The sequence below is a fragment of the Cynara cardunculus genome (assembly GCF_001531365.2).
Source record: "Cynara cardunculus var. scolymus isolate 2C chromosome LG 2, CcrdV1, whole genome shotgun sequence".
NCBI classification, from domain to species: Eukaryota; Viridiplantae; Streptophyta; class Magnoliopsida; order Asterales; family Asteraceae; genus Cynara; species Cynara cardunculus.
This window is the reverse complement of record NC_037529.1, coordinates 58,209,177-58,222,827: the sequence shown is the minus strand read 5'-3', so window position 1 is coordinate 58,222,827 and position 13,651 is coordinate 58,209,177. Positions and strand designations below refer to the sequence as shown.

Sequence of the window (13,651 nt, the reverse complement as noted above, 5' to 3'; positions counted from 1 at the left end):
TATTTTCTAAGTGTGGTTTAGAACCAGAGGCTCTGGTCGTGAAGACTAGCAGCTCTGGAAGAGAGACCAGAGGGGCTGTGGTCCTGGTTGTCGAAATATTTTCTAAGTATTGTTTGAAACCAGAGGCCCGATGGACCGAAGCAGTGTGTTTGTAATGGTGGTGTAACCGCGAGAGAGATGTAATGGCGGTATAACCGCGAGAGACATAAATATGTTTATGTATCGAAACAGGTTTGATTCTAAACTTATTGTTTAGAATGTATGTTGTTTGTTTGAGACTTATACATTCACTAGACCTTTTTGGTCTAACGCTCAGTTGTTGGACTAACCGGTTTTGCAGATCATCATACCTCACAGGATAAAGGAAAGGGAAAAGTTTAGTGTTGATGACATTTTGTTTACTCATATATGTATTAAAGAAAGTTTTTCTTAGTCCATGTTTTGTAACAATACTAGTTTTAGTATTATGAGTATGATGATGTGAATTATCTGTACATGGACTATATGGGTTGTTACATTCGGCTTATGAAATGTTTTTTATGGCTTGTGAAATGACTCATTAAAATTATATTTCAAAGGTTGTAAAACAAAGCTTATGATTGCTTAATTAATATAAAACAATATATTCTAAAACAAAAGGTGATAGCATGCATGGTGTTTTAAAGTCGTGTTGTCACGTGGTCTTGACATGTTAAAGATTCCAAATTGGCAAATACAACAAATCACATTTAGGATGCTTTTAAGATTTTTTTGCAAAAGATGAACTTTCTACCATATTTTTAAGCGATTCAGATTCGATTATTCAAAATATGATTGCTTAAAGATGTATCAAACATTAATGTTATCTCACTGTAGAGACAGGCTTAACAGAAGCAGATAAAAAAAAACTAATGAATATAAGTCAAAACTTAAAAACTAACGGATTTTTCATCAAAAATAACTTCAAATTTAGTTGAATTATGTTACTTACCATTTATATTGCATTGGAGGAAAAGATATGTATATATATATATATATATATATATATATATATATATATTTATATTATATTACAAAGCATTTGACAAAAACTTTTGAAAACCATTTTTTTATGCATGAAGTAGTGTTTATTAATGCATATTACTTAAAATTCAAGATTACAAACGAACAGTGCGTAAGTACAACTAATTAAAGCTTTATGTTTGAATTCGTGTAACTAACTGTAAATAATCATAGTCAAATAGAAAAGATAAACATTTCATTTTAAATATAAAATATCTAAAATATAATTAGGATAATCATTGAGTTTTAACATAATATTTAATTATTATCCTTATAAAAAAATTATATATTATTAAATCAAAAATAAATTACTTCATTATTAAATCTAAATTTAAATTATAATAAAATAAATAAATTACACGAAAAACAAGAACTTTTAAATAGTTAATTTAATACTAATATTGATATATTTATTTTTGAAATTTTATGATATTTTCAAATTTGTATTTTATTTAAAAATAAAAATATTATCCATTTCTCAAAACCACATAAAAATCGTATTAAAACATCTACAGAGACGGAATAAAACGAAACATTCAAAGTCGAGATATATCTCGTTGCATTGTGCGAGTACCCTTCTAGTTCAATTAAAATCAGTTTTGTTCGAATGATGGAACCACTTCCAATTATTTAAATCAGTTTTGTTCGAATGATGGAACCACTTCCAATTATTTAAATCAAAACTTTTATCTTGAATGTTGTTTTTGAAGGTGTATTTGTCAAACCCGCAATCCCTTTAAGGCTTGAAGTAGCTACGAGCTGCCCCATCGAAACAAACTTTTAAAAGCCGAAAACGGTTTGAAGTAAGACGTTGAAATCAATCAAATTAAATACAATCTTACTGTTCATGTTGGATGATCTTGTATTGTTCAGCCCAGTGCCATGCTAAAATCCCCATATTTGAACGTTCATCTCCCATATTTCTCTTCCTAACAATCTTTTACCATGATCAATTGATAGAACATAAGAAAAACGACATCAAAATTAATAACGACGTTTTTTTATGGTTCATGGATTCTTGATTCTCACCTTAAAGTACGGTTTATTTATAGTCTTCTAATGCCCTAATAAGGTTGTTCACAAAACTGACTTAATGATCGATAGATGGACGATTGAGTTATTGGTTGTAGCACATGTTGTGTTGACTACGAAACTGAGATAGTTTTTAGATGTGAAGAACTAAGATAGTTTTCAGATGTTGATGTCGATTTTGCCTAAGAAACTATCACTCAATAATCTATACTATACTATACTATATTAAAAGCATTTGACAAAAACTTTTAAAAATCATTTTTTATGCATGAAGTACTGTATATTGATGCATATTACTTAAAATTCAAGATTACAAGTAAATTATGCACAAGTACAACTTGTTAAAGCTCCACGTTTGAATTCATATAGCTAACTGTAAATAAACATAATTAAATGGAGGATAAACATCTCATTTTAAAATATAAAAAATCTAAAATATAATTACGATGATTATCGAGTTCTAACAAAATAATTAATTATTATCTTTATAATAAAATTATATATAGATTACTTTGTTATTGAACCTAAATTAAATTATAATAAAAAATTAAATTAAAAAAATAGAAATTTTAAATAGTTAATTTGATACTATTATCGATATATTTTTGTCAGATTTTTATGATATCTTCAAATTTATATTTTATTCAAAAATAAAAACATTATCGCTTTTTCAAAATCACATAAGACCATACTATAACATTGACTGAGATAAAGAATAAAATGAAATATAAAAATCAAGATGTATCTCGTTGCATTGTGTGAGTATCCTTCTAGTTCTTATCAAACGGGTGAGTTGCAACACTTGACAAGGGTTGTCTTTTATCGTCACCATGGCATTAAATGTTGCTATCCAACTTTAACGCGTGTCTTCATCTGATATATTGATGAGTGCATGCTTGTATTATTCATGTCAACCTTTTGATATTGATGGAGATGTTTGTTAACACAAGTCATCCTATCATATGAAAAGGGGGCAGTAAAAAAAGTATGGTACTAATGAAATACTAGCATCAATAAATTCTAGCAGAAAAAATGTTGCTCAAAGGTATATAGCAAACTCTAAGAGCATACCTCTTTAATGGTCACAATAGGGCAGAGATCATCGAACTTATGGAACTGATTGTTGTAGTTGGTGGCAAAATAATGGTATGTTGCATTCTTGAGGATCCGAAGAGGATGGTTATCTCTTCTATGAAGTTGCAATCTGAGTCTCATGAATATCAGATCCGGGACATTATTTGTTGGTTCATCCCTGATCACATCTGAATTACAGATTACCAATAGAGACTAGATCAGGAGATAAATTGAAAAGAGTAACATACTAACATCAATGAATTCTAACTCCACAGCTAAAATAGGACTTGGTAATAAAAAAAATCCACCAAAAAAATTGTACTACAACAGAAGGAGATGAACTTGAATTTGTTTGCAAATGTTGTAACTTACCCATTTGATCTATAGCCCGAGAAGGACATCAACTTAAAAGGCAGTACTAAAAAAATCCAGCCTACTCAAATACAGTGATGGCCAAACCGGCCCGACCTGGCAAAGGACCAGTTATAGGACTGCTGACCGGGACCGGTTATGGTTTTGGAGGGTTTCGAGGGACCGACCCTGCCAGGACCGGTTATGGGCCCGACTCGGTTTTTAAGAAAGTAGCCGGTTTTTTTGAAAAAGATAACCATTATATGACTGTTTATGACCGTTTTTTGGTCGTTGTTCCCTTCTAAACCCTATATATAAGTATCATGGTTGAAGGATTTATATACCAACTTACAAAACGCAAAAATAAAATGTTCATAATTTTCGGTTTCTCGCTATACTTTGTGACTTCAATTCGTATTTTTAAAGTGTAACCCAATTACAAATTTTATAATATATTAAAAAAAATCTATCATTAAGAAAAATAAAAAAAATACTTTTTTTGGTCAAGATCGGACCGACTAACCATAACCGGTTATAGGAATGCTTAACCGGGCTTAATATTTTCGATCGAGACCGGTTATGACCGGCACTCGTGACCTTTTTGAGTTTAACATAAAAAGGCATGGGCCGATGATTCCCTTTGGGCTTTTTCTATCCATGGCCGTCGCCCCATTGGCCTATAGCCAGGGGTAGTGATGACCAAACCGGCCCGGCCCGGAACCGGCTAAGGATCGGCCCGGCCCAGGACCAGTAAGGATCGGTTATGGGACCGTCGGTTACATTCGGTTATGGTTTTTGTCGGATTTGTGGGACCGGGACCGGTTATGACCCAACCCGAAATATTAAAAAATTGACTTTTTTTTTTTAAATATAACCGTTAATTAGCCAATTTTGACCCTTTTTTTTGTATTTTTTGGCCTCTAAACACTATAAATATATAACAAGGTTGAAAGGTTTACATACCAAGTCCTCAATTCGCAAAACACGTAAAATATGTTCACAATCTTCGTAATAAAACATATTTTAAAAGTGTATTTGAGTGATCCGTACAACAAATTTAATAATGTATTTAAAATATATATCATTAAAAAAATTAATTTTTTAAGGGTGGGACCAGTGGCCCATAACAGATTATAAACTAGCCTGACCGATTTTCATCTATTTGGTTGAGACCGATTATAACCGGTTATGAGAAATCTTGGGATCGGTTGGTACCGGCCAGGGACCGATTTTTGGCCCTCACCAGCCAGGGGCCTGTACATGATATGGATATCCGGAACCATATAGATGAATGTTCAAACAGGCGGCGTGGGGCTCCATTTTTGCGCGTTGGTAGACCCGGATTTCCGTTTCAATCCGAACCGCACCCGGCCGCCCTTTTTCGTCACAAATCCATCGGAATTCCCTTCTGATTCTTCCTTCTCCGACCGTCCAAGAACCCTACCTTCGTGCTATATATAAGCGTGTCGTCGTTTCTTGCATCTGCTGGCTCTCATCAATACTGCTCCCGGGGACAACCAGGTAAACGAACTATTTTTCGTTTCTTCACATACTCTTTGTTGGTCTTCAATTATTTTGCGGTTTTAATGTAAAAATTTAGGACCATTTCCTGCTAAAAATCGATTTTCTTGTGGCATTTGATCTTCTACAAGATTTGTAAGGTGTTAAATTAGATTAGGGTTAGTTTTTAGCTCATTGCGGTTTCGCTCTATAAATATATTTCGATTTGGCCGGCGTCACTTTGGGGAATTTTTGTTTGTGTTCTTGTGAATTATTCCCGCATACATTAAGCCGACGTTTTCATAAAGTCCAAGAAATTTGATTTGCATTTTGCAGAATCCATGGCACATAGGATATTAAGAGATGTTGAAGCTGATGGTTGGGAACGCTCCGATTTTCCAATCATATGCGAGTCATGCCTTGGTGACAATCCTTACATTCGAATGGTAATCTTCCTACACTTTCTTTTATTGTAATGCAAGGTTTATGTTTCCATTCACTTGCTATTATAATTTATAAATTTGATTAATGTAGTGCGAAGCTGGAATTTTTATTGGCATTGTGCTTAGCAGTTCATGGATGACATATCCTTAACTTGGATGTCTACTTTGTTATCGTTGTATGCTTATTGCTTCTAATAGGTACCAATAATATTTTAGAATGAAGACGAACTCTGAACTTTTCTTATACTGATCAGTGGGTCACTTTATATTAAAAGATATACATAATTCAGCTCTTCTGCATAAGATTTAGAAACTGCATGAATGGGAATGTGATGGCTACTGACTTCTGCTAACTAAAGATGTAGAATCCTTATATTTGATACTGATAAGAGTCAATATGACATTATATGCTGTGTCAAATGGGAAAAGGGGTGTAAATATATCCAACTCCAATTCTTTATTGTTAGGGCGCATTTTAAGTATGCACAAATTTGAAGAATGAAGATGAGCAAGTTTGGAACAATCAAATTTGTCAGGTCAAAGGACGACGGGTCAAACTGGTGGTAGTCTATTCCATTTTAGTGGGATTTAATCATGCTGACATGTAATAATACCCACATCAGATAAGAACTATCACCATGCCGTCATTCCGCTTCCACTTTCCTGCCAAGAGATAATATCAGTATTGGTGTGTGTGTACGTGTACATACTTATAAAAATTGGTCTGAAGTCTTATTATGTTACATTTTCTTCATTGCCAGCTGGATTATAATAAAAGAAGGGTCGAGTTAGGTCATTTCAACAGTTTCTTCACTTGCATATATCCCTAGATTGAAGGAGCGTTCATTTTTCTTTTAGAAGCTTCTATCATGAGAAGTGTAATGCTGCCAACACAATGTTTTTGTTCTCTGATGGCCTTCTCATCCAGATACTTTGTAGCCAAGTCTTTCATTTTGCTCTGTACTACCTTTCAACTCTCTCTTTTTGTCGATTTTGTTTTCATGGACTACTCATTCCAAGTAGTTTAACATCAGAGGTGGTTGATTAAGGTTTGGTACATGGAACCATTGTCAACCTTGGGAACGTGGTCTGGTGGTCTGCCACCTGTGGTATTTTTCTTTTTCTTCTAATGCTCATTTAGACAAAGATGATGCTGGTGTTTTCGTTGGCTTGATACGAATGGCTCTTTCTAAAAGTGCTCCCCTACCCTGTTTGTGGCTGTCCCTCTTGTCATGCTTTGAAGTATACTTTCTGGTTCTGCTGTCCTTATTTATGCTCTACCACTTAATTAACTTCAAAGTGTTTAAAGTTAATGGTAGAGGCATAGAGCACAACCTAAGTAGAACACTGAAGTGTGAAATCAAATTGAAAATTGTTGTATAACAATATACCACATTGTTGTCTTCACCATTTTCAGTACTGGTACAAAATCCAGTTTCTTCTTACGAACATTAGCTTCCTTTCATCATTCTTTATTTTCCATTATTGCATCCTCAACCTTAGTTTCCGTTTTCTTTTTATTATTCTCTCTTCCATTATTGCTTTTGATTCTTGGGAAAACTTGTTCAATGTGTGCTTGATAAGATTCATCCAGTTTCATTACAAGATACTAACATTCAACCTTATGCAGACAAAAGCAAATTATGATAAGGAGTGCAAGATCTGCACCAGGCCATTCACAGTCTTTCGGTGGAGACCCGGTCGTGATGCAAGATACAAGAAAACTGAAATTTGTCAAACATGCAGCAAGTTGAAAAATGTTTGTCAAGTGTGTCTTCTAGATCTTGAATATGGTTTACCAGTACAAGTTCGTGATACTGCACTCAGTATCAACTCGAATGATGCCATTCCAAAGAGTGATGTGAACAGGGAATACTTTGCAGAGGAGCATGATCGCAGGGTATGCAAATTTGCAATTTATTATTATCTCTTTTTGTAAATTAATTGAAGTATGATATGTGATCTGGTTAGTTGGACCTGACTAGGAGTGAATCCTAGCCCCAATTTTGTTTGGTGTGGGGCCTTGACCGTTCTTGAACAAATCAGACTCACTTAGACATGTTCTTATCTCAGAAACCGTGACTGGTATGTGTATCTTACCTTAGCAAGCCCAGGTCAGTCATGATTCGTCCCTTGACCAGTTTTAGGCATCTTTTTAAGTATTAATTAAACAATGAGTGTTGTGAAAACATCATCCAAGTATTATTAGGCATAACTTACAAGTTAAGCTGTCATTTTTTTAAGTACGTTAAGAAGTAAGTTTATTTCGAAACTTTAACTTGCATTAGAAGGCCCAACCTTGAAACAAAATTACCTTGGAGTAGAATGATTGAAATAAAATAATACATCAATTGTATTTGGATTAGGTTCAGTCAAATCTGAATCATGCTAGGTCAAAATGTATGCTGTTAATTACACCGCTATAGCGGTGCTGTCGTGATTAGCAGTCATGGGACAAATAGTGGTGGTCAAATAGTGGTCTGAAATAGCGGTTTTGTGATTAGCGGCGCTATTGACCACTAAATGACCGCATTTTGAATGCAAAAAAGCAGCCGCATAGCTGCTATTTGTAGATAGGCTGTTTTGGTGTTAAAAAGGTAATTTTGTGGGCTTTTATTTAGGATTTACATCCAGTTTTATTTTAGTCCAACAAATATCAAGGCTTCATTATTTTTATTTTTTTGGACTAGGACACTATTACTTTTTTTTAACTTGAACACCATTATTCTCATTTTTTTGGATTTGGACACCATCACTTTGAACTCTTGATTTGAAAAGTATTCGCATTGTTGAACTATTGTTATTTGGACTTGGACATATTATTCTTATAAATTTTTTATTGAATACATAAAATATGTTGAGTTATGTATGCACATATAATATAATTCTAATTATTATATGAACCACTATTTTTGGACCGTTATACCACCGCTTCGCCATCAGAATAACCGCTATTTCAAATCACGGTTTTGATCACAATTTCATATTTTGACCTCTGTAACAGCATAGGTCAAAATCTGGTTAGACTGGATCACAGTTTAGAATCCAGTCTTGAAACTTTTTGTGCATCTCTAGTTTGGTGTTACTACAGTGGCTTTGATAGGATAATCGTCCTTCAAACTTTTATAAAATACCTTGTGTACCAAAATGAAAAACGAGATTTTGCTTAAATCATAAAAGCTAAAATCTTTTTTCATTTATGTGTTAAACTTAATCACAAGTCACTATTATACAGTATTGACAGGAGTTGAAATTGTCACCAAGCATCTTTCATAATCAAGTGTTAATGGATTTCATCAAGGAACTGAGTGTATTGAATGGGATGAAGAACACATATTAAGAAGACTAGTTTATTATGGAAAGAAATTCATTAAGAAAAGGAAGTGTGGAGTAGATTGTATTAACTCGAACTTCAGAAGAACTGCCGAAAGGATGCAAGTGCAGCTTAAAAGTTGAAAAAACCGAAAGGTTCATTTAATTTGGAACAAATGCCAAAAGGATCATATAATTTGAGGCGGAGGGTGTTGCCTGTATGACAGGTTGGGCATAAAATTAGCTACTAGTAATTAGTTTAGTCCTGACCCATGTTTCTAAAAAATATGGTTCTTGACCAGGACTTTTTATTATTTTATTACTTCTTCTGTAAGTTATAACCTATAGAAAATTGGTACAAAAAATATCAAGTGCTCATTTATCCTTTTCGCCTGCAGGCAAGGGCTGGTCTGGATTACGAGTCGTCATATGGTAAGGCTCGCCCAAATGATACTATTTTGAAGCTTCAAAGAACAACACCATATTACAAGAGAAATCGAGCACATGTTTGCAGTTTCTATATCAGAGGTGAATGTACAAGAGGTGCTGAATGCCCTTATAGGCATGAGATGCCCGTCACTGGCGAGCTATCCCAGCAGAATATCAAAGATCGTTACTACGGGTATGTAACCATTCATACAACACCATAACCTGCTTTATGCATTTATAACATTAAACAACATGCTTAACTAAATATTAATTTTAAAGAGAACCCGTTGAAACGGTTTAACAGTGGTAAATGTGGAAGTTGTGTGTACATGCTTGGAGATGTACAACATGCTTTTGTTCTTTGTTGCTAGTTTTACAGCTTTAAACATTTTACAAGAGATTGGTGTTACGACATTTTGAACTTTAAAGAAAAGGAATGGAAAACAAGAAAAGTTCTTTAAGTTAGATCCGATTACATTGAGCGTTACTCTAATTTAACTATAAGGTGTTGGAATATTGCATTGTGATGATTCTTGATCAGGAGATCTTTGTTAGGTGCTGTTTGTTTTTTGGAAAATACCTCTTATTCATGGCTTATTTTCTTACTGAATAAGAGGTTGGAGTTATAAGACTGTTTTTTCTGTGAGAAGAGATTAACTGTCCTCTTGCTGATGTTAGTTTGCACCTTCTGTGTTGAATTTGTGACCTCTTATTTTCAGATGAATATTATCTTTGTGATTCTTGATAATTATTGTTTTCACATTTTATTTATTGTTTTAAGATAAAGATTTCTTGATAATTATTTTACAATTTATGAGTAAAATGGAATTCTTTCATATAAATTCACATCATAATACTTTGAGGGTTAAAATAGACAATTACATATTCAGACATTTATCAACTTTCATTCAGAACCACCTCTCAATAAGACTTGACAGTTCAGTACCTTTTAGAAAAACAAACAACACTTTAGAATTGTAGGACCTTAGCTAGGCGACTTCAAATTGATGAAAATTTTGCAAATTTTAGATTGTTCAAAATTCATCAAGTTCTACCTGAATTCGGAATGAATGTTTTTAGTCGACAAGTCGTTTCCTCTATTTGAAATTTGATTGTTTTATACTAATACATTATTGAGATTTCAAGTAATGAGGAAGAATGTGTATGTGATATTTCCGTCATTATGATTGCAGAGTTAACGATCCAGTTGCATTAAAACTTCTAAACAAGGCCGGTGACATGCCTTCTTTAGAACCCCCTGATGACGAAAGCATCAGAACCCTGTACGTTGGAGGGCTCGATGCAAGAATTTCCGAGCAGGACCTCCGAGACAACTTTTACGCCCACGGTGAAATTGAGTCCGTCAAGATGGTGCTCCAACGAGCTTGTGCCTTCGTTACCTACACCACCCGAGAAGGGGCAGAGAAAGCCGCTGAAGAACTCTCCAACAAGCTTGTTATCAAAGGCCTTCGGTTAAAACTGATGTGGGGCCGACCACAAGTGCTGAAACCCGAGGGCGAAATGGTTTCAGATGAAGCCAGGCAACAAGCAGTTGCCCACAGCGGTTTATTGCCAAGGGCGGTTATATCACAGCAGCAAAACCAAATGGTTCAGCCACCGGGAACTTCAACTAGTCAAGAACAACCACTACCACCACCGCCTCATATGCACTATTTTAACATTCCGCCACCACCACCGCAGCGTGAGAAGGCGTTTTATCCATCCATGGATCCTCAGAGGATGGGTGCGGTGATCCCTAACCGAGAAGGTGGGTCTAGTGGGTCAGTTGAGAATAGAGCTGGTGGTTCGGAGCAGCGGCAGCAGGGTGGTCCACATTATGCCGCCTACCCACCACCACCACCACCACCACCTCAAGGTGGTGGCCAGTATTATCAGCAGTATTATCCACCACCACCGTACGGGTATATGCCGCAGTCTCAAACACCACCATATCAACAATACCCTCCACCATCTTACCCTTCCACAATGCCACCACGAGGACCAACCGGTGAGCAAGCTTATCAGCAGAAACCACCACCAGCTGCTGCCGCCGCTGTAGCAGGGCCATCACAACAATGATGGCAAGAACCTTCTGTTGCCAAAAAAAGGTGGATCTGTCACGAATAACCCCTTTCTCCCTAGCTTTTGATTTTTGTTGGTAAAACAATTAAAACGTGACGATAGAAAAAAGAATGCCCAGATTTTGTAACTTGTGTTTTACGTTAACTTTGCTGTAACGTATTGGATTTGTCTGGCATCTTTCATTCTTTCCTTTTTTAGCAAGATTGACGGAAACGTGCTCTTCACTCATCGGTTCAAAGGTAAACGTTTGTGCACTTTTTACCCTAAAATCTTACCTTAGAATTTTGTGGGTTTGTTTAATTTTGTTGTGCAAAACAAAAAAACAAAGAGATCTTGTAAATAATGTTCATAAACATGCACATATATATATATACACATACACACATACATATACGATGGCTAGTTACAAGTGACAGGAAATGGTAGCAAAAACCTTGTCTTTTTGTGCATAGATTTCAAAGATCGATCAATCGGTGTTATCATGGGTAGCCGGGTGGCCGATCCCGTGCCGTCGGGTGGGAAAAACAACGAATAACATGCTGCAAATGAGACCGATGCCGATAGGAATGATGTCCAAAACCTCCTGAGCTTCATGGTCGGGCGTAGGATAGAAGCAACTGACCACATTCCGATCCCTCAATGCCACTGCTGCGAGAACCAGTACCGTGAGGACTGCGTGCACCCAATCGATAAGCCTCAGCCGGTACTTTCTTAAATCAACGACATTCTTCGGATCGTAGTAATCAAAGAGCCACATCCCTTTTAAAGTTGCGAATCCGTAGTAGAGCTGGCCATCGGCTGACTTGAAACTATCGGTGAAACAGGAAAGGAAGGCGGAGGTGGCTAAGAGGAGGAGGAGGATGGCGGTTAAGGGGCGGGTGGCAGAGTCGCAGGAGCCGTTGTTGGTGAAGATGGGGGTAAGGAGTTGGAAGGCCAAGAGGGTGCCGGTTGGGAGGAGTTTGGCTAGATTAGCGGTGGTCGTTAGTGTCTGAGAGATTGCTCGTTGGGAGGCGGATGGTGGTGGTGGTTCCGGGGTGGTGGCGTCATCGTCATTGGTGGCGGGTTGCTTGGCTCTTAAAGACATGATTTGATAGGAATACGATGATGGTATGAAAAAGAGAAGTTATAGAGTTGGTTTTATAGTGGCGTGTGGGATTTGTATGCGACAATTAATAACTTAAAGAGGATTTATGTCACCATTAAATACTTTATATGTTTAATAATTAAATGATGTTTTGGAAACACACATTTTGCTTTTGTTGGTAGCTTCTAATTTGAGACTTTGAAGAAAATGAAACGTGCGAACTGTCATGGAGGTTTGGTTTCTTTGATTATGAACGATCATGTGATACGAGAACTGATCTGATGCATCTCACACATGTTGATCTTCAATTTTGTTACCTTCTCACCAGAACCTCAGAATTAGAGCAAAATGAATCCAAATCTAATGAATTTATTTTAGCTTCTGTTTAATGAAATAATATATATATATATATATATATATATATATATATATATATATATATAGAGGAAATGAAATGAGAACTGATTGGTTTGTGGTAATTGTGAGGTCCAATCTCAACCATAAATCAACAGATAAATTAGGAAATTAATAATTATGGTAGTTTGAGTTAAAATTATAATTAGAGGGCATATTAGGTATTTTTTAAAAACTCATCTCTCCGACCTCCAATCTCCGGCCTCCGGTGAAATCGGTATTACAGTATATCACAAAGGGTATCACATTATGTATTACAATGAGTATCACATTGTGTATCTTTGTTTTTAAGGTTTGAGTTGATATCACAATGGTATCACAGTATATTACATTGCGTATCACATTGTGTATCTTTGTGATTACTTGGTACTTGTCGGATTAATGTTCACCGAAGGCCAGAGATTGGAGGTCGGAGAGATGAGAGAGGAGAGAGGAGTTTTTATAAAATACCTAAAATGCCCTCTAATTATAATTTTAACTCAAACTATTATAATTATTAATTTCCCAATTTATCCGTTGATTTGTGGTTGAGATTGGATTTCACAGTTACCACAAACTAATCAGTTCTTCCTTGAATGAGCCCTTATATATATACATAGAAGAGCGATCAAATGAAAACCACCTCCATTTGTGTAAACCGTGTAAACCAATCTCATTCATCCATTTTCTTGATCGATGGTCAAGTTTAGTTTAGTTTATTTTAGAAAATTAAATATATATATATATATATATATTAAAATTTAATTTTTATATCAGCAATAAGGTCAAAATTGTAAATAAAATATATATTCTCTAACATCCCATGAACCAGTTTCACCTTCATGAAACCTGTTTCATATACATTAATTTTCTTATTTCACTTCTGATTTGATGAATTCATTCCTTTAAG

The 13,651-nt window shown here is 35.4% G+C and overlaps 2 protein-coding genes across 2 annotated transcripts; one reads left to right on the top strand and one right to left on the bottom strand.

Annotated features, from left to right (window-relative positions):
- Positions 1-4,671: 4,671 nt before the first annotated feature.
- LOC112508113 (zinc finger CCCH domain-containing protein 49-like) lies at positions 4,672-11,508 on the top strand. Its single transcript, XM_025112895.1, has 5 exons — positions 4,672-5,019; positions 5,335-5,444; positions 7,072-7,341; positions 9,152-9,375; positions 10,376-11,508. The coding sequence occupies exons 2-5, from the start codon at positions 5,340-5,342 to the stop codon at positions 11,259-11,261; spliced, it is 1,485 nt and encodes a 494-aa protein (XP_024968663.1). The 5' UTR covers positions 4,672-5,019; positions 5,335-5,339; the 3' UTR covers positions 11,262-11,508.
- On the bottom strand, positions 11,505-12,348 carry LOC112506203 (protein DMP3-like). Its single transcript, XM_025110222.1, has one exon. It carries the CDS (start codon positions 12,346-12,348, stop codon positions 11,731-11,733), a length of 618 nt encoding a protein of 205 aa, XP_024965990.1. The 3' UTR covers positions 11,505-11,730.
- Positions 12,349-13,651: the final 1,303 nt, after the last annotated feature.